Source organism: Lithobates pipiens, unplaced genomic scaffold (genome assembly GCF_037356315.1).
Source record: "Lithobates pipiens isolate NorthernLeopardFrog02 unplaced genomic scaffold, aLitPip1_a1.2 Scaffold_16, whole genome shotgun sequence".
Lineage (NCBI taxonomy): Eukaryota > Metazoa > Chordata > Amphibia > Anura > Ranidae > Lithobates > Lithobates pipiens.
In genome coordinates, this window is record NW_027507748.1 from 117,904,171 (window position 1) to 117,923,592 (window position 19,422).

General features: G+C 41.0%; 1 protein-coding gene across 6 annotated transcripts in view; it reads right to left on the reverse strand.

Moving 5' to 3' along the window:
* Positions 1–19,422, reverse strand: part of ANKRD13B (ankyrin repeat domain 13B) — a 336,550-nt gene that overhangs the window by 41,765 nt on the left and 275,363 nt on the right. For 4 of the 6 annotated variants that reach the window (XM_077480352.1, XM_077480347.1, XM_077480349.1 and 1 more), the window contains exons 6-11: positions 19,197–19,386; positions 14,957–15,023; positions 12,597–12,678; positions 7,584–7,648; positions 672–805; positions 125–282 (exon numbers count right to left, since the gene is read on the reverse strand). In XM_077480352.1, coding sequence (XP_077336478.1) covers positions 125–282; positions 672–805; positions 7,584–7,648; positions 12,597–12,678; positions 14,957–15,023; positions 19,197–19,386 — 696 coding nt within the window. The remainder of the gene's footprint in view (positions 1–124; positions 283–671; positions 806–7,583; positions 7,649–12,596; positions 12,679–14,956; positions 15,024–19,196; positions 19,387–19,422) is intronic. The other 2 variants (XM_077480348.1, XM_077480350.1) reach the window with 1 other exon arrangement.

Below are 19,422 nucleotides of genomic sequence, written 5' to 3' on the forward strand. Positions count from 1 at the left end.
AATCTCTGAGCTGGAGGCCCTAATAGATAAAAGAAGTAAATGGGTAACTTAACTTGCCTACAGTATACTCATATATCATTTGTGTGGATTGACTTTTTATAGTCCTTTTACTGCATTCACTTACCAATTTTTACAGGGAATCCAGGGGGTAGCCTGAGAGTGATAAAATCACGGAGTTTTGCAAATAGTGCATTGCTTATTGCCATGAGGTCAATAATAGGTGCCACCTGTTCAGATAGGGAGAGAGGGTGGTCCTCACACAACCATAGTTTGGCTTTGAACCTAAACATGTTTCACATAGAAAGGAAATGTATAATTAGTAATACAAAAAAGAAGTATACTAGAATAGAAGACGATAATGTATCAACAGCAATGTGTATATATATAATATATATATATTTGTGCTATTCTACTGTTATATTTTGAATATTTGTTTTCTTAGCTCTGTGTAATCACAGAACTTATTTTTTTCTTGTTCAATAATATTTATTAAACATTTTCAGTACAGAAAATAGAAAATTCCCAAAAAGATGCATCCTGTAACAACTCTACATACCAGATTACATCAGTGATCAGAATTTTTTTTTTTTATATAACTGTATCTGTATGTAAATTAGATTAGGTTTCAAACAGTTTTATGGTCCTAAAGATTCATGATCAGCACAACTCACTTCTGAGTTTTGGTAGTGAGCTCCATGGGTCGCCCCATATCCCGGTGTCCCAGCTCAAAGTTAGGATCAAAGTATTCACCCGGTGTAATGGCTGTTGGATTGGTCTGGCTAAAAGTCTGGGTAATTAGCGTCTGCTGAAAAAAACATATTTAGTAAAAACAAAAATTAATTTACAGTGATTTAGATATGAGATTTTGTACAGCTTATTGTAAGAACTTGTGTCATTGTGATAAAAAAAAAAACGTAGTGAGGTTTTGATACATTAGTTAGCTAATAAACTAGTTCTTTGGTCACAGCATACACTTTCATTTTATAACATTAGCAATGTAATAGCAATACAAACAATAGTCATAGACACAGAGATTACCGCTCCAACCTCCCAGATCCACAATAAAGTGCTCAACCTACTGGAACTCACAGGTGCTGGCTCTGCTCAAGATTGAGGAGAAAAACAATTCCTGGATGGCCACACATCAAAAAAGGCATCTTTATTGGCAAACGATTAAAATCCAAGTACAGTCACCTCATAAAAATAGGGAAAACAGGACAAATATCTAACGCATTTTATGCCCCATCATGGCGCTTATTAGCTATGAATAAGCACCATGATGGGACGTGAAACGCGTTAGTGTTTGTCCTATTTTTATGAGGTGACTGTACTTGGATTTTAATCGTTTGCCAATAAAGATGCCTTTTTGGATGTGCTGCCATCCAGGAATTCTTTTTCTCCACAAACAATAGTTAACATTGACAATCCAATATAAGCTTACTTGAAAATCTATTTTTATGTTGTGAGTGCCGCCTGTCTGCTGGCCATCTCTTTCCACAAGTTCCTGGATTCCCTTCATGCTTTATAGCTTCTTCTCTGATGCTTACAATGTACTTTCAATTTCTAAGGACTACATATCCCATGGTACCTTGCTGCATGCACACAGTGATTCCTGTACTGACTCCGCTTCCTAAAACTCTTCTTAGCACTTCTGGAGTTGAGATGGCAGGCTCTGTGAATTCTGTGACACAGCAATGCCTACTCAGGGCACAGTGAATATGTGGAACAGAATTTAGGAAATGAACGCGTGATAACATTCAGAAAGTATGTTTATTAACGTCATAATTGCTAAAGTTTAAAGGTATAGGCTAGATATAATACAATGTGAAAATGAAAATGGACAATTTGACCTTACCGGTAAATTCACAGGCCACAGGACAGCAAATCATAGACGTTAGCGAGTTATATGCTACTACCTTGTGATTGGACAATGACAAAAAATTGGACAAAAAATGACCTTGTGATAGGTGATTGGACAATGACAAAAGTTTTGCTGGGAATTCCCCCAGTGCACCCACATATAACTTTGTGGGATTCCAGTTTTGTAGCATGCAATAAGGAGAAAAAGGTGAAGCTACAGCTATAAAAATTAGCTTTAGGTAGATAAATGTAGCCAGCGGCAGCAGAGCGTATTGGTCCTAAAACCTAATTTGTCATGCAGGGAATTCTTGTGAAGCAGGACGCCTCCTATACATCCACTCCCAGTCAACCTGCCATTACCTTCGGGCAAGTCTTTTTGGTTTATATTCTGATATATCAGGACCTCTGCACCTTCAACTACCTGAGGCCACCCTTATCCCAATACCACCTACATTTATGACCACCCTTACCATCAAATTTACCGCCATGTGGCAAAGTCCTAAAAACAGAACTAAACTTTATCTGAACACCACAAACTGAAAATGTGATTCAATTAATTTTAATATTCAAAATAAACTCACATGACCACACTTTTCTGGCTACTGTTACCCAGAGCACTACTTATACCTGACTCTCGCCCAGCCATCCTTACCACTCAGCTAGTGAGGCTGCGTATAAGGTACCAGGTCTGCATAAGCCAGGTTGTCTGTTCTAGCCCATGAATCGCAGATGTGCCTAAGCTATACTGCAGTCAAACACCACTTTGTCATGCAGAAATTTGTTGTGATGCCATTTGGCCCACCAGTCAAACTACTTCTACCTTAGGTCTGCCATTTTGGGTTTATATATAGGTGTTTCACTAACTTGTATTTTTACGACAGCCTTGCTTATCTGGGCTTTGTGGCAACTTTTATCCCAGCATCACTCATCCTTTTGACCACCCTTACCATCAAAAGAACCACCATGTGACAAGGCCCCTAAAACTTTCACCTGCCAATGCTCAGCTGCCACCCTTACTCTCAACATCATTAAAACCAGTTTTCTAGCCTTACCCTCACTGAACCCTCAACACCACCCACATTTAAAATTGACACAGAACCATTCCCTTCTGGCCACTCTTAACCACAACACCTTTTGTACCTGGCCTACCTCTGGTAATCCATTCCCTCAGGACCATGTTCTTCTGCCATGCTTCGGTCGCCCCCACAGAAGCATGCCATTAAGACCTGGCAGAAGCATGCCATTTAGACCACAGAAGCATGCCAATTTTGCCTAGTATTTTGAGTTTATATTCCGGTATTTCAGTAACTTCCAGCTGCTAATCTTTACTCAATGTACCACCCCCAGCTTGTCACCCTAACTTACAACACCACCCTCTTCTGCAATGTCTCTGTTGCCACCCCTACCTGCCATTTCAGGGTTTATATTTAGGTACAGTATATCCCTAACGTCCACTTACCCATAACACCATCTTCATCTGTGATTGTTCTTTGGCCATCTTCAGCTGGCAACTCTGAACCAGATTATCACTTCTAAGTGGTTTGGGTGGTCTAACCAAAGTTATATAGAGACATCTTCAGATGGTACTGATAACAGTTTAGTGTGATTAGTTCTTTAGATCGACTAATCTCACAGTGTCCTAATATGTCCTAATATGTCTGCTAACTCCCAGTGTTTTGGGAGAGCCTCCCTTTCCAAATCACTCCTAGATGACCCCTTCTGGTTACCCTTACACATGGGAATACCCCCATCTACCCACTCTTACCCACAATTTCCTGATCTGCGATACAATTGTGGATAACCTTTTTCACAACATCAATGTATACTTATTCTATCACCCACATAAGATCCATAGGTCCATAGGATCAAATCCAGCGCATCAGCTACTGTTTCTTATATACAATACCTGCTAACACCCTGGGAGTAGGTGGAGGTAATAGAAAGGCTGGTGATGGGCATGGGTGGTAATGAAGCTAAGGATGGCCATTGAATCATGACAGATGTGTTGTGGATGCTGTGAAGGCAAGGCTGACTATGGAGCCTTACTAGTGGAAGGCACTGACAGTTGTATATGATAACATGCCTTGGATAAATTGTCCAGCAGCACCACAATTTTAAGGCAGCTCATAGAAGCCTAAATGCAGAGACAAACAACTTAGACAGCTGTTTCAGTACAAAACTGAAACTACATATTTTGAGTACAGTAAAAATTTAGCAGCAATGGAAGGTCTAAACATGGAGACAGAAGGCTCAGGCAGCCACCCTCAAAAAAATACCTTTAGTTTATGTGAGCATAACTTGTCAGGGAGAGTGCAGTTTGATGACAGTATGCACAGGCAGCTAGTTTTTAAATAATATTTTAAATAAAAATTAATGCTACAGCAATTCGTTTTGGGTGGGTAAGCATGGCTTGCAAAAAAATTTGTACAAGGACCTGACATTTATTAGAGTCAAGTATGCGGTTCAGTGTTATAAAACACACAAAGGTTAAATACCAGTTTTGAGTATAACTGGAATTTAAAATGTCTGTGATACAGAGAGAATTAATGTATTTAGGCCAATACACTTAAAAGGCAATATATATAAAAGGTGGCTCAACATAATAAAAGAAATGATGATTGTAAAACTGTACAATTATTCTTTCAACAATCCCCTTTTCTACTCCTACAAAGTCTTTTACATACTGTACCTATATATATTGCTGTTGGCATCCACATCCACGTGGAGTAAACAGCTGTTTTGCTCCAGCCATTCAGGACCTGTTCATTTGTGTGAGGTGCATTAAAAAAAGTCCTGCATGCTGTATCTTCAATGTGCTTTCATCACAATGCATGTTCTATAGAATTTAATGGTAATACGCCTAAAGTGCATATAAAATGCACATAAAACTCAATGCACCAAAAACACCCAACAGAGATGTGAACTGGCTCCTTACTCCACATAGCTATGGATGCCAACAGGCAGAGGACAGGCCTTCAAGAAGCTGACAGATATAAAATTCAATAATTTTCTCACCATTGCCCACAAGCAGAACATCCAACTGGATAGGACTAACCTCAATTTAGATCTTCCCCCAATAGAAATCTATGGCTTTTAACTAATTCTTCCCAGAAGTTTATGAGCCAGCCAGCTCATTAAAAGCAATGTACTCCCAGCGAAGTTGATACCTTAAAAATCGTTTTTGGCCATACTTCAGTTCATACTCTGTAGATGTTTGGTTCTTGGACAATGCATTTTGCAGGATTATATGATATTTTGTAATATGAATTTGGAATATATATTAGCAAATTAAAAAAATTGCATTTGACAAACACATCAACAGAGTGTAATGTCATGAGGCAGTGCATCCTTCTAAAAAACAAAATTAATTTTGTGTTTTTACGTGTTCTGGTCCCAGAAATGCATACCCAGCCTTTGATCAACAACATGCTGTACCTGAAAATATCCAACCCAGCCTTAAACCTGCCTTTCTCCCAAACCCCAGCTCCCCTGGAAAAGACTCTGTGCTTCCATCCCTAGCTAAGCAGTACAACTCAGCAATGCAGTGCCCTGGCAATATCAAAAATCTCCTCCAAACTCAACAGTACTTCTGCAGATACTACTGCTCCCCTAAGCTGGGGCATACACCATGACCCTGAAAATGTCGCTGAGCCTTCATTCCTGGCTCAGCATCACAATCCTAGGCTCCATTCACACCAATGCATTTTTTCATGATTTTGCAGAAACGCAGGACAATATTTTTAACACGGGTTTCCTATAGAACATGTTCACATCAATACATTTTTGTGCCTCTGCATTTTTGGAAAGTGTTAGGGACTTTTTAAATCGAAAAATGCTGCTTCGTTTGATTTCTCGGTTCAATAGACTTCTATGGAGAAGCTGCAGAAGAACATGTAGTGCATTTTTACCGCAATTTGGGTTTTGCATTTTTTAATCTGCCCAACACCAGCTTTGCCAAAAAAAGCATAAAAAACACATAACGCAAATTGCTGCAAAATCGTGCAAAAAAAAATCAAAAAGCACAGTAATGTCACAAGTGGTGGGGTCTCCACATGTGTCACCATATGGGCACGCCCCATAGCTATATAAGAACCAGCAGACAACGGATCTGACACACCAGTGGGAGGCAGCGTCAAAGGATTTTTTGTGGGTCTGCAGCAGCAGAAGACACCACCGGAGGTAGAAAACATGACCGGAGGGAAAAGACCGGAGGAAGAAGACATCAGAGAAGGGAGAAGACAGAGGAGGGAGAAGCCCATAGAAAGAAGACAGCGGTGGCAGAACCGGAGAAAGAAGACATGTTGGAGCTATGATGGATGTTGAGGGCATGTGGCCTGGTATGGTTCAGGAGATGCAGTAGGGCACTTGCTCATCACCCCCTTTTCCTGACCTGCCAGGCTGCATGCTCGGATAAGGATCTGGTATTGATTTTGGGGGCGACTCAAAATCCATACCAGACCCTTTGCTGTTTTTTTTTTTTTTTTTTTTTTTTCCACAAAATTTTTTTATTGAGGTAAAGAAGTCATACAGAGAAATACAAACAATGGAGTAAGTATAGCATCAGAATATACATGGCACAATAAGGCATGAATGCGTAGATAAATAGTTAATAGATCAACAGCTTACTCCAGAATTTAACCAATTTCCAACCGTGGAAAGAGTCACATTAAAGATCTTAGTTACTGATATAGTTGAATCTAGAACCAACCTTAAGGGTGCATTAACTAGAAAGGAGGGAACACTAAGATATTCTGAGCTATCGAATGGGAAAACAGAACAATCAGAAATACATATTATGGGGGAAAGGAAGGGTGGAAAAGATTAAATTTAGAGGATAGGGGTGACACTGAGAAGGGTATAATCTAGTATATGAGAATTATTTAACCCAATTGTGAGGAGTAAGCGTCAGTAAGTTTGAAACGGCGCCAGTTTTTTTTTTTTTTTTTACTGTTGACATGGGTTTTCCCTTCAAGATCCTCAGAGCACAAGTCGCATGCCACAATTCGGATCAGTTAAGATGATGATCTGACTTGGATACGACTTACATTCAAATCAATTTGCTGAAATCATGCCCAAGCTGGACCAAAGCAGTGCAGGAACCTTTTTCAAAGTCGGACCGACACAAGTCAGACCAGTTTAGACAGCTCTCATAGGGGACAATTGATTTTGACTTGTCATGCGACTTCTGCTCTCCAAGCAGGAGCGTATGTCATACTAGTGGGAACCGGCCCTTAAAGGGCATATTTCCGTATAATAGATATGTGAGAACTTATATGCAAGGAGTTTGTAGTGTGCCTTTTCTGCCCTGGATATTAAATAACTACATCCATTGTTTCTGTGTCATTTGATATTATACCTACAAGTAAAATATTATTTTACCTAAATAGGAATAACTGTTTGACAATCGTTCACTTTATAGGGGTACTTTTTATATTTGGAATCTAAAAACGAGCATTTCTTAGAGTCAGTTTTCTTTGCTCCAGTTTTTATAAGCAAACCCTAAATCCTCTTCCATCATCTAAAGGTAAGATTTTCAGAATATAATCAATGATAATTGCCAGACATGAAGCTGGTAGGATCCCATTCTGATATAACAGGCATCAATTTATGCTATCCTGCTTTTAGAGGGACAGCTAGCACAAGATTTACAGTACAATCACACATGAAAGCATGGAAGGTAGCTGCAAAGAAACGGTATCCATTGCTACCAAAATAATACTCACCCCATTATTTGGTCCTACATGCTGCTCAGCTATCCCCAGGAATGATTGCAAAGGTGTTTTACTACCTGCAAAGAAAATTGAAAAATCGCACTGACAATCAGGACAAACCTAAGAATTTTCACTGTTTGTGTCAACAGCTAAACTGTCATCCTTCTTATTCCTTCTACAAAGTATCATTATTGTTCCTATAATACAAAGCATTAAGAGTCACCATAATCATTATCTTTAACCAGGGGAAACCATCGACTGAACCTAATTACAGAGGGAAGCACTCATTCACTCTAGTGGAATCTTGAAAATCAAATTTTACAACAAATACAGTTTATAGCAGTAGCGCACACCACCCGATCAGATTTTATATTTAATTTCCTAGTGTGTACAAGATCTACTGATTAGTACATGCACACCTAGGTGATACTTCTGGCAGGTTCGGGGTTACTTCTGCTCGATAAAGAAGGCTTCTCCCAACATTTTAAAGTTTTAGCAATAATAAATCTCAAATAATTGACTTTCTTTAAGAGACACAGTCACTTTGCTAGGGTTGCCACATCATCTATTTAAAACTGAAGACATTAATTACACAGGTTCTGTGGCTGATTAAAGTGGTAATTAAACTCTTTTGTTGCCTTATCTGCATTAAATTAGCCTCAGAACCTGTGTAATTCATATGCAGAGCTGGTGCAAGGATTTTTCACACCCCAGACGAAACCTAATTTCGCCGCCCCCTGGCTTCGGCCCTGAATCCACCTCCTTTGCCCGATCATCAGTATGCCAAACCCTTTGGCATGTGACGGTGCTGTCTATTCATTGGCTGCTAGGCCTGAGGACTGTCTGAGGATATGGAAAAAGGTCACCCATACTAGAAGGCACTAAATATTTTGCAGCAGCTGAGGTAGAAGACGTAACGGTGGGAAATCACTAGAAAAGTGAGTTTTTAATGTGTCGGATAAGGCCCTTTCGCAGACACTGTCACTTTTCCCTGCATGAACAAAACTACAGTGTTTCTTTAAGGAAGTCATTTACATTCCTATGTATTCACTGATTCCAAGGCTGATCAAATTCAGCAGCCTTCCTCCCTGGTTACACACCACAGGAATCCTCAAGCCCACTAGTCTTAGATAGAAAGATATAAAGAATTTCAGATGCTTACTAGGAAGCCCTTTATCATGGCGGTTTCTAGTCACAAAACTGGTCCCTTCCATCTGATGTGGTTCACCCCCGCCCCCTATAAGTGGAGTAGTCATAAAATGTTTAGGAGGCCTTACATATCAATGTGTGCATGCTAAACACTGGAGTGAATAACTGGCAACCACCAATCAGATTCAAATTGATTAGTGTCTGGAAATAAGCAACACCAGTTCTTAGTTTACAACATGTTGATACATAATACTCTTAGTCACTCTATGACTATGCCCCATATGGGAAGAGAAATGTCACAGGGAAGGAGCAAGCTTTGTCTCTGAGTCATCTGATGCACCAAACTGCCATAGTAGGTGTCTAAAATTTTCCCTTGAGAATAAGAGCTATTTGTATCTAACATACAAGATTAAGCAATTGGGGCATTCACTGCATATTTAAAAAACAATCCATACAAGAATTATTAGCTACAATCGTGAAATTAAACAACAATAAAAGCCATAAAAGAAAAGTAAACAGTATAAACTCTAGCAGGGGTGCCGCCCCCCTAATCCTTGCGTCCGGACCCTAATCTATATGCAGGGTGCTGGACGCATGGATTTCTATGTTTTTTTTTTGAAAGCACAGGATTGGAGCCTGAGGCTATAATTGGCTTAAAAAAAGGGTGGGCTCAGGGCGCAGAGAAGTGAACCCTGAGCCCACTCAGTTGTGTGACAATACCAAATGAATATTCGCTATGATCTTCCTGCTTCTCCTCCTGGTAAATCAGGAAACGGGTCCTGAGACCCGACTGGCCGAGAGGAGAAGCAACCATATTGGCTGGTACTGGGGGAGGATGTACGTGGAGATCTGGGAGATCTGGAGGATGCCGTCCTCATCGGAGGGAGTGAGCTCACCCTGCATCGCCGCAAACACCGGAAGCCGACCGCGTGAGTACCACCCATGGGGGGGTGTGGGTGTGCTGGAGGTGGGGGGTCAGGTCATTTGTCACCCCCCCCCCGGCTGGAGCACCAGCCACCACTGAACTCTAGTATTCCTTACATTGATGGTCAGTGAAGGGCCCCTTTACACCATTGATCGGTGAAATGCTTCTTAAAATAGTGATCAGTGGAGAAGGACCTCCTTTGATTGGTGGTCAGTGGAAGAAGGACCTTCCTATAAAGGTGGTCAGGGGAGAAGGTCCCTCCTACACTCTTGGTCAGTGTGAGAAGGGCCCCATTACTCTGGTCATCAGTGGGAAGAATGCTTTCTACATTGGTGGTCAGTTCCAAGAATACTCCTTACACTGGGGGCCAGTGGGAAAAATGCTCCTAATGCTGGGGGTTAGTGGGAAGAAAGTCCCCCTTACAATGGGGGTCAGTTTGAACAATTCTCCTTATATTGGTGTATTCAGAAAAAATGGAAATTACAGTGTGAAAACACACCTTACATTGGGGGTCCTCGGGAAGAATGTCCTTCTTACAAATAGCTAAAAAAATATATTTCTGATTGATTTTAAAAATTACACATCTCAGAGGCAGAATTTGCTCACTGCTCAACAAACACTAGCTACCTCTTGAAGGACCCTTGCTGAGAAAGGCTGATGTAACATATTTACACACATTTACATTTGGTGTAAAGCTTATGAAACAGGATTTTCATTTTGGCACCATGTAAACAAGTACCAAAGCTTTTTATTTATCACTAGAATTGCCACTAGTATTGCTGTCATAATAGTTGTATAAGTTTCACTTAAAGTGTAAGTAAAGCTCCCTATCGTTTTCAGCCAAGGAAGCTGCCATCTTTGCCTCTGTTTAATATAAAACTACCATGATGCTGCACATGTGATCAGTCATGACACCAGCTATTGGATGGTTTAACAGTTAGATTGAGAGCACAACCAATGGGAGTGTTACATTTCCGGCGTGCCCCGGAAATGAAACTGTTTTGTGGATGGGTTTACTTCCGCTTTAAAATTTGAGGATTGTTTTAGGGTTTGTATTCACATTAAAGATTAAATATCATTATATAGCATTAAGTTCATGGGTTTGTTGAGATAAGTCAATAAATTACCTATTTTTTTTTTCTGGAGTATTACATAAACTTTTTTGGGGGGGATGCAATGAGATCTATTAGCTTCTCTTCTCCTGTCACTTTTCCTGGCCGCTGGCAAAAGGAACCAAGCTCCTTTAGCTTCAATCGTGGGTGCAAGACCTGGGCAGGGCAGGAGACTACTGAAGTCTCAATAAAAAGAACATGTCACAAAGAGTTTACAGTGTATTACATAGGGGACTTTTTATCTTCTATGTCATAAAAATAAAGTTGAAAAAAAGTGTCAAAAAATCAAGTTACAACCAAACACTTAGAACCCCCCCCCCCCCCCCCAAAAAAAAAAATTTAGTTCACCCACCCCCCACATAAACACGCATGCAAATGTAAACACACTAATCGGGGGCGCCTATGTATAAAAATATAGCTTGCATTAAACACATTACATATTACCACACACGAGTGGGGGCATTCATTCTAGGGTCAATATTTATGGTTAACTTTAAAGTAATAACCTGTAAGGGCTTTAAAACATTTACTATGCAAATTTTAGGGTACAGAAGAGCCTCTTGTAGTCATGTACAGTTTTAAAAGCTTGGCATGTTTGGTATCTATTTACTAGGTGCAGCTTTATCTTTTATCAAAAATTGGGTAACATATTGTGTTTTTGTGACCTCAAATTAACTTCAGTGTATTTTTTACTGAAATGTTTGCTTAAATTGTATGTAGACCATGTAAATATTGTTACATAAAACAAAATTGGAACTAACATCATTCACTTCTCCAGGGTCTCAGCTTTTAAGACATATATAATGCTTGGGGGTTTTAACTAATCTTCAGGCCCAAAATATTTTTTTAAATTAAAGGGTTAAAGTGATATCAAAGGTTTGTTTTAAAAAAAAACATGTTATACTTACCTGCTACTTTGTGCAATGGATTTGCACAGAGGAGCCCTGATTCTCTTTTTCTCTGGGCTCTGCCGATGCTTCTGGCTCCTCCCCCTTGACCAACGCACACAATAGCCCCCCCACTCTCTCCTCATTGGCTGTGGTTGACAGTAGCTGTGTCAGCCAATGAGGAGAGAGAGACGTTAGACAGCCAAGGTTCCTGTGCACATCACTGGATCGAGGAGAAGCATAGAATGGGTGAAGGTAAAAAAAACCTTCAGCCTTTACAACCACTTTAATGCTTTGTGGATGCTTGTAACACAGTAAAAGATGTGCCCTCCTGTCATTTGTGTCCATTGCAATGACTGTATATTGCTACACATTAACAATATTCATGAAGGTTTGCTTCAGACTGACGAAAACATGTAGTGAATGTTTTCTGATGCAGTATTGGCTATGTAGACAGTTAAAGATGATTTAATTGCTCATTTCTCAAAGCAGTGAATTACAGCTACAAACTGCAAATGTTCCTCAATGGCTTAGATACAAGCTATTTCCTGTTCTCAAAGAGAAAGTGTCAATTGCACTAACCCATTAAAGCATATAAGGATTTATCTTTCTGCTTGTTATGAGTTACTGTCCTTTGGACATCTTAGAAATGTTCTGACATATTATTTTACATCAAACAGAATGCCTTGAATTGAAAGGATGTATGTTGCATTCCTCAATTACCAGATAACACTCATTTTGGAATTGGCCTCTAAGTCCCAAGCAACAATTTTACCAAGAACAATGACTAAAATATTCTGGAAATTTACTATACCAACATAATTCAGGCTTGATAAGCAAAATGCGTATGGTCAACATGAAAGTCTGGAAGTCATCTAACTACATCACTTAAAACATCTGATTATTATCATGGTGATCACTGTCATGGAATATTAATAGTTCATTATGTTACCTTTACTTTTTCCTTTGTGCTGGTCTGATAAATGTTCTGTGCGGGTTCTAGTGATTAATTCTACATTGGAAGCTCCATACACCTGAGAAAACAGTTAGAGAGACATGTTTCAGAAGCTTCAGTCTACATTCCTTTTTTAAACAGTGAGAGTTCTCTTTAATGAAATGAAAGATTCTTGTCAACCACAAAATATACTGTTAAGTCAACCCAGAAAACCTATAACCACTTAAGGACCTAGCCGCTTTCTGAAATTTTTTTGCTAGAAAATAACTTAGAACCCCCAAACATTATATATATATTTTTTCTAACGCCCTAGAGAATAAAATGCCAGTCGTTGCAATACTTTCTGTCACACCATATTGCGCAGCGGTCTTACAAGAGCACTTTTTTTGGAAAAAATACACTTTTTTTAATTAAAAAATAAGACAACAGTAAAGTTAGCCCAATAATTTTTTTTTATATTGTGAAAGATAATGTTACGCAAGTAAATTGATACCCAACATGTCACGCTTCAAAATTGCGCTTGCTCGTGGAATGTCGACAAACTTTTACCCTTAAAAATCTTGGGCGACATTTAAAAAATTCTACAGTTTGCATGTTTTGAGTTACAGAGGAGGTCCAGAATTATTTCTCTAGCTCTAACGATCCTGGTGATACATCACATGTGCAGTTTGAACACCGTTTTCATATGCACGTGCTACTCATGTATGCGTTTGCTTCTGCATGCGAGCTCGAGTGGGACAGGCGCGTTTGTTGTTTTTTGTCACTTTTATTCCTATTACAAGGAATGTAAACGTCCCTTGTAATAAAAAAAAAGCATGACAGGACCTCTTAAATATGAGATCTGGGGTCAAAAAGACATCAGATGTCATATTTACACTAAAATGCAATAAAAAAAATGTCATTTAAAAAAAAAAAAAAAAAAAGCTGCTATGGCTAAGTGACGTTTTGACGTCTTCCCCTCACTCATCTCCATACCACAGATGCGACAGGACCCGGTCGCCTCCGCTGCTACAGACGGCTACAGTAAGTGGCGGAGGGCAGCAGAGCATGGCGGGCCCCTCTCCTGCCGCTGATAAAAGTGATCTTGCGGCAAATCCACCGCAGAGCCCACTTTTATCTGAAAGCAGACCGCCCACTGAAGAAGAGGATATGGGGGTTAATGGCATCCTGCACTTCGCAGCAAACACATAGCAGGAATTTGATGGAAGTGGACTATTATTCTGCCCAGCCTGTCTAAGACCAGTGTAGTAGTTTTCTTCCTTGGCATAACTAATCTGCTTTGAAATGCAGCTAACATGCTGTCAGAAGCCATAGGATGTTAAAATTGTTCAAAGAGTACAGTGATACCACGGTTCACGGACTTAATTCAACAAACCAAATTGGTTGCGAACTGAGGCAAATTTTCCCATAGGGTTCAATGTAAATCAGGTTAATCTGTTCTGAACTTTTTTTTTGTTTATATATAAAATTATGAAATGTATGTACAAAAAAGGATTGTAAACATATATTACATACAGTCTTTTACATTAAGCTGACCACTTTCATGTGTACATCTAAAAAAATAAAAATAAATGATAGCTCCTCTTTAATCCTTGTTTGAAACAATCCTATAAATTACTAATCAAGAGGCCAGAAAACAGAACTGTGCATCCAGGAAAAGATGGATCTGAGGGCATGATAAAGTTGTAGAATTCATATGAACTGTTTTCCCAATCAAGTGAGCCCATCCTCATGGTAGTCAGGATGTAGAATCCCCAATCTGAATGGACTGATTCTCCTAAGACTCTGCTCAATTCTCCTAAGACTCTTCTCATCTTGCACTGCTCTTCTCAATATGAAAGCATCAAAGCAGGAAAGATGGCCGCGGCTCATGTTCATGAACCGAAGCCAAGTTTGCGCACCAAAGCAAATTTTTGTGAACTCTTCTGTTCGCGCACCAAGTTGTTTGTGAACAGAAGCATTCCCGAACCGATGTACAGTATCACTGTATATGGCAAAATATAGACGGGTACAGGTGCTATGTTTCAAGGAAGCAGGGAAATGCCAGAGAAGAGGACCCCTATGCTTGTACAGTGGTTTTAGCACAGTGGTAGTCTCACAACTGCATAAAGACATATTGTACACAGAGAAATACAAGTGGAGTATAAATGGTGCCATTCATACCAGTTGTTACTGCATAGAGAGATTTTATAGTGTGTTATTTGGTTCTATCACTGTAAGTAGTAGTAATATTATTTTGAACATAAGCCTACAGTCCTTCATCTTCTGAAAAGCTGAAAATCCTATTGTGCCCTAATTGCAGAAAAGGAATGCTTGGATATTGAGTCTAGTGTATTTGTGCCGGTAGCACTCCTAACCTTTGATTCATAGCCATTAATAATCTCAGTTTTCTCGCTCCTCCACCCCAGGATTCCTGATTTGTTCCTGTTCAGAAGAGATGAAAAAAAAAAACATAAATGATTATTATGATGCAATTAAATGTAATTAAATAATGATTTTTTTTTAAATAAAACCACAAAATAATTAACAGTCACACAAGGAAAAAATATATACTGTATTTGAATATATCACAACTTCTATGCTTATGCAAACGTATTTGATATGAAGTGATCACTACAGGTTACTGGAATATTTCCTAACATACATCCTAAAATAAAAATAAAATGCAGACATACTTCTCTTCTCTTAGAAGATAAAATATGCTCCTATTTAGTTGAGCATCCTTCATTTGGGAATTTTGCTTCCAAACAGGAGAATTGCTAGATCCTGGCGGTCCATGCATGTGCCTTAGGTCTTCTTTGCAGTAATTGTTGATGTCAATTCAAATATAACAAACTTTGGTTTTGAGTTTGTTTTGTATTTAGTACACTTTTTTTTCTGTTTTTTTTTGTTCACAATTCTTTAGAATCAAGTTACCGGTATGTTAAATATATAACTTTTATAATAATTACTATAAATGTGCGTTAATCTGTACTTTGAAATCCATATTTCTTTTTTACTTAATAGAGCAATACCCATTTATTGAAGTGATTGTAAAGGCTTTTAAAAAAAATAACAAACATGTTATGTTATATTTAACCACTTCAATACAGGGCACTTAAACACCTTCCTGCCCAGACCAATTTTGAGCTTTCAGCGCTGTCGCACTTTGAATGACAATTGCGCGGTCATGCTACACTGTACCCAAATGAAATTTTTATCATTTTTTTCCCACAAATAGAGCTTTCTTTTGGTGGTATTTGATCACCTCTACGGTTTTTATTTTTTGCGCTACAAATAAAAAAATACCGAAAATTTTGAAAAAAAAAATGTTTTTTTTTGTTTCAGTTTCAAAACTTTGTAAATAAGTATGTTTTCTCCTTCACTGATGGGGCTACACTGATGGGCACTGATAAGGTGGCACTGATGGGCACCAATGTGGCACCAATGAAGTGGCACTGATAGGCGGCACTGATAGGCGGCACTGATGGGCGACACGGATGGGCGACACGGATGGGCGACACGGACGGACACTGATAGGTGGCACAAATTGGCACTGATAGCTGGCACGGATGGGCGGCACGGATGGGCATGGATAGGCGGCACAGGTGGGCATGGATAGGCGGCACAGGTGGGCATAGATAGGCGGCACAGGTGGGCATAGATAGGCGGCACAGGTGGGCATAGATAGGCGGCACAGGTGGGCACTCAGGCGGCACAGGTGGGCACTCATAGGCGGCACAGGTGGGCACTCATAGGCGGCATCGGTGTTATAGTAATGGATGCCAATCAGTGCCAAACAATAATGCATGCCAATCAGTGATGCCCATTGTGGCCACTGATTGGCATCCATTATGGGCACTGATTGGCACCCATTGTGCTGACTGGCACCCTGGTGGTCTAGGGAGGATTATGTATTTTTATTACCTTTTCCCTGGTGGTCTAGTGGTGTCCCTGGTGGTCCAGTGTGGGCATCCTCGGGGGGGCTGTGCTGATAATCGATCAGCACAGACCCCCCCTGTCAGAGGAGCAGCCGATCGGCTCTCCTCTACTCGCGTCTGACAGACGCGAGTGAGGGAAAGCCGATCACCGGCTCTTCCCATTTACACTGTGATCAGCCGTGATTGGACACGGCTGATCACATGGTAAAGAGTCTCCGTCGGAGACTCTTTACCGAGATCGTAGTTGCCGGGTGTCAGACTGACACCCCGCAACAACGATCGCCGCGATGCGCGCCCCCGGGGGCGCGCAGCGGCTTATTATCCTAATCACGTCATATGACGTCGGGTTAGGATAATGAAACCACTTTGCCGCCGTCAATTTGTAATAGGGCGGGCGGCAAGTGGTTAACCACTTGCTTACTGGGCACTTAAACCCCCCTCAGTCCCAGACCAATTTTCAGCTTTCAGCGCTGATACACTTTGAATGACAATTGCGCGGGCATACAACACTGTACCCAAATGAAATTTTTATCATTTTTTTCCCACAAATAGAGCTTTCTTTTGGTGGTATTTAGTTACAGCTCGGAGTTTTATTTTTTGCTAAACAAACAAAAAAAGATGCAAAAAAAAAAATCATGTTTTAATAGTTTGTTATAAAATTTTGCAAACGGGTCATTTTTCTCCTTCATTGAAGTGCACTGATAAGGCGGCACTGATAGGCTGCATTGGTGGGCACTGATGGGCTGCATTGGTGGGCACTGATAGGCTGCATTGGTGGGCACTGATAGGCTGCACTGGTGGGCACTGATAGGCATAGTTAAGGCGGCACTAATAGGCACAGATAAGGCGGCACCGATGGGCACAGATAAGGCGGCACTGATGGGCAAAGATGGGCACAGATAAGATGGCACGGATGGGTGGCACGGATAAGTGGCACGGATGGGTGGCACGGATGGGCACTGATAGGTACCACAGATAGATGGGACTGATGGGCACTGATAGGTGGCACTGATAGGTGGCTCTGATAGGTGGCACTGCTGGGCACTGATGGGCGGCACTGCTGGGCACTGATGGGCGGCACTGCTGGGCACTGATGGGCGGCACTGGGGTGCAGCACCTTTGAGGCAGATTGGGTGGCACTGTGGGTGGCACTGTGGGTGGCACTGTGGGGTGGCACTGTGGGTGGCACTGTGGGTGGCACTGTGGGTGGCACTGTGGGCACTATGGGCACAGACGGGGGGCACTTACTTTCACTTTTATTTATCCTTCAGGATGGCACTGCGGGAGGCAGGTGGGCACTGGCAGGTGGCATGTGGTGCCTTGCATTGCTGGCCGTGATCGGGACTGATGTCCCCGATCACGGCCGCCGGTGATCGGCTTTTTTTTTTCTCCTCGCGCTGTCAGCGCGAGGAGGAATAATAGCCGATTACCGGCTCCGTTCTATCACATGATCAGCTGTCATTGGCTGACAGCTGATCACGTGATAAGGGGTCGGGATCGACCCCTTGCACGGATCGGTGATCAGGCGAGTCTCACGGACTCGCCGATCACAGAGCGCGCCGCGCGCGCCCCTCAGGGGGCGCGCAGGCCGCTCGTAACCGGGACGACGTCAATAGACGTAGTCCCGGAAATCTAGGTCCGCGCTAATGCCGTCATTCGGCAATAGCGCGGTACCGAAGTGGTTAAAAGTCGCTTGCTATGGGGGCACTCGATCCTAAGCTAGGCTGTGTGCATCTATAGATACACACAGCACAACTAGGCCCTGCCCCCTCATCACCAGATTTGACTGACAGCAGCAGGAGCCAAGGGCTTCAGATGGGGCACAGCACTGGATTGAGATCGGGCTCAATAAGTTTGTGGCTAGGGGGGAGAACTTTTGAAATATTTTTTTACCCTAATTCAGAGACTGGATTAGGGTAAAAAAAACTTCCACCTTTACAATCACTGTAACACAGAGATGCTACATATTATACACAAAATACTTTTTGGATGTCATGTTTACTTACTTTATAAAACTGAACTCCAGGCAGATATAAAAGACACAATAAAATGCATTCATTCATAAATCATTTTATATGCAAGTAGTGAACGTATCTGCATTTGACCTGATATATTGTCGTCCCTGTACAGCAGAGCTTAGAGTGCGAAAGAAAGAAGATCAAGGAACCAATCAGTTCTAGTGCTGTGCTAACAAGGGACAAGCTCATAAGAGAAAAAAGTAGTGTGACAGATGCTACTCCTCCCTTCACTGTCTAGTCACAAGTGAAGAAGGGACAAGACATGTAGGTGTCTCAGGACTGTATTGACAGAGATATGAATACTTTGGTATGCAAAACAGCTCTCTTATATGTATCTTGGCATTTTGCTTTTGCCTGAAGTTCAGCTTTAATCCATTAATTTACTAGGAAATGTATCTTTTGTAAAGTAATGATGGCACATCATATTTATGAAAACCCATTTATGACTATTAAAGCAAAAAAGAAAATCTCTACACCCAGATCCAATTCAAAGAAGTCTTTTTAACACTAGCAATGTGTGAACAAACAGAATTATTTTTGACAATGCTCAGGTTTATTTCCCTACTCTCTTACTGGAAAAAAATGTGTTGGCTATTCACATTGTAAATAAATCTATCTGTATTCTACAAATGCACTACAATTCTGCAGATTTCACTGACCTCTCAAAGGCAATGTTCTTGGTGTCCAGCTGAGTAGTGACTACTGGAGCTGTTAGGCGGCTCATGGCCTGTTCCTCGGTGGGCTGCACAGCAGCCAGGAGAACTTCATTGTCCTGGGAACCTAAAGTCAGAGTTTCAGAGAAGACAACTCTTCTGTCATGGTCGATTTCCATGACCACAGCGCTGGTGTCTGTGGATGTATAACATATGTTGTAATGTTGTAGCC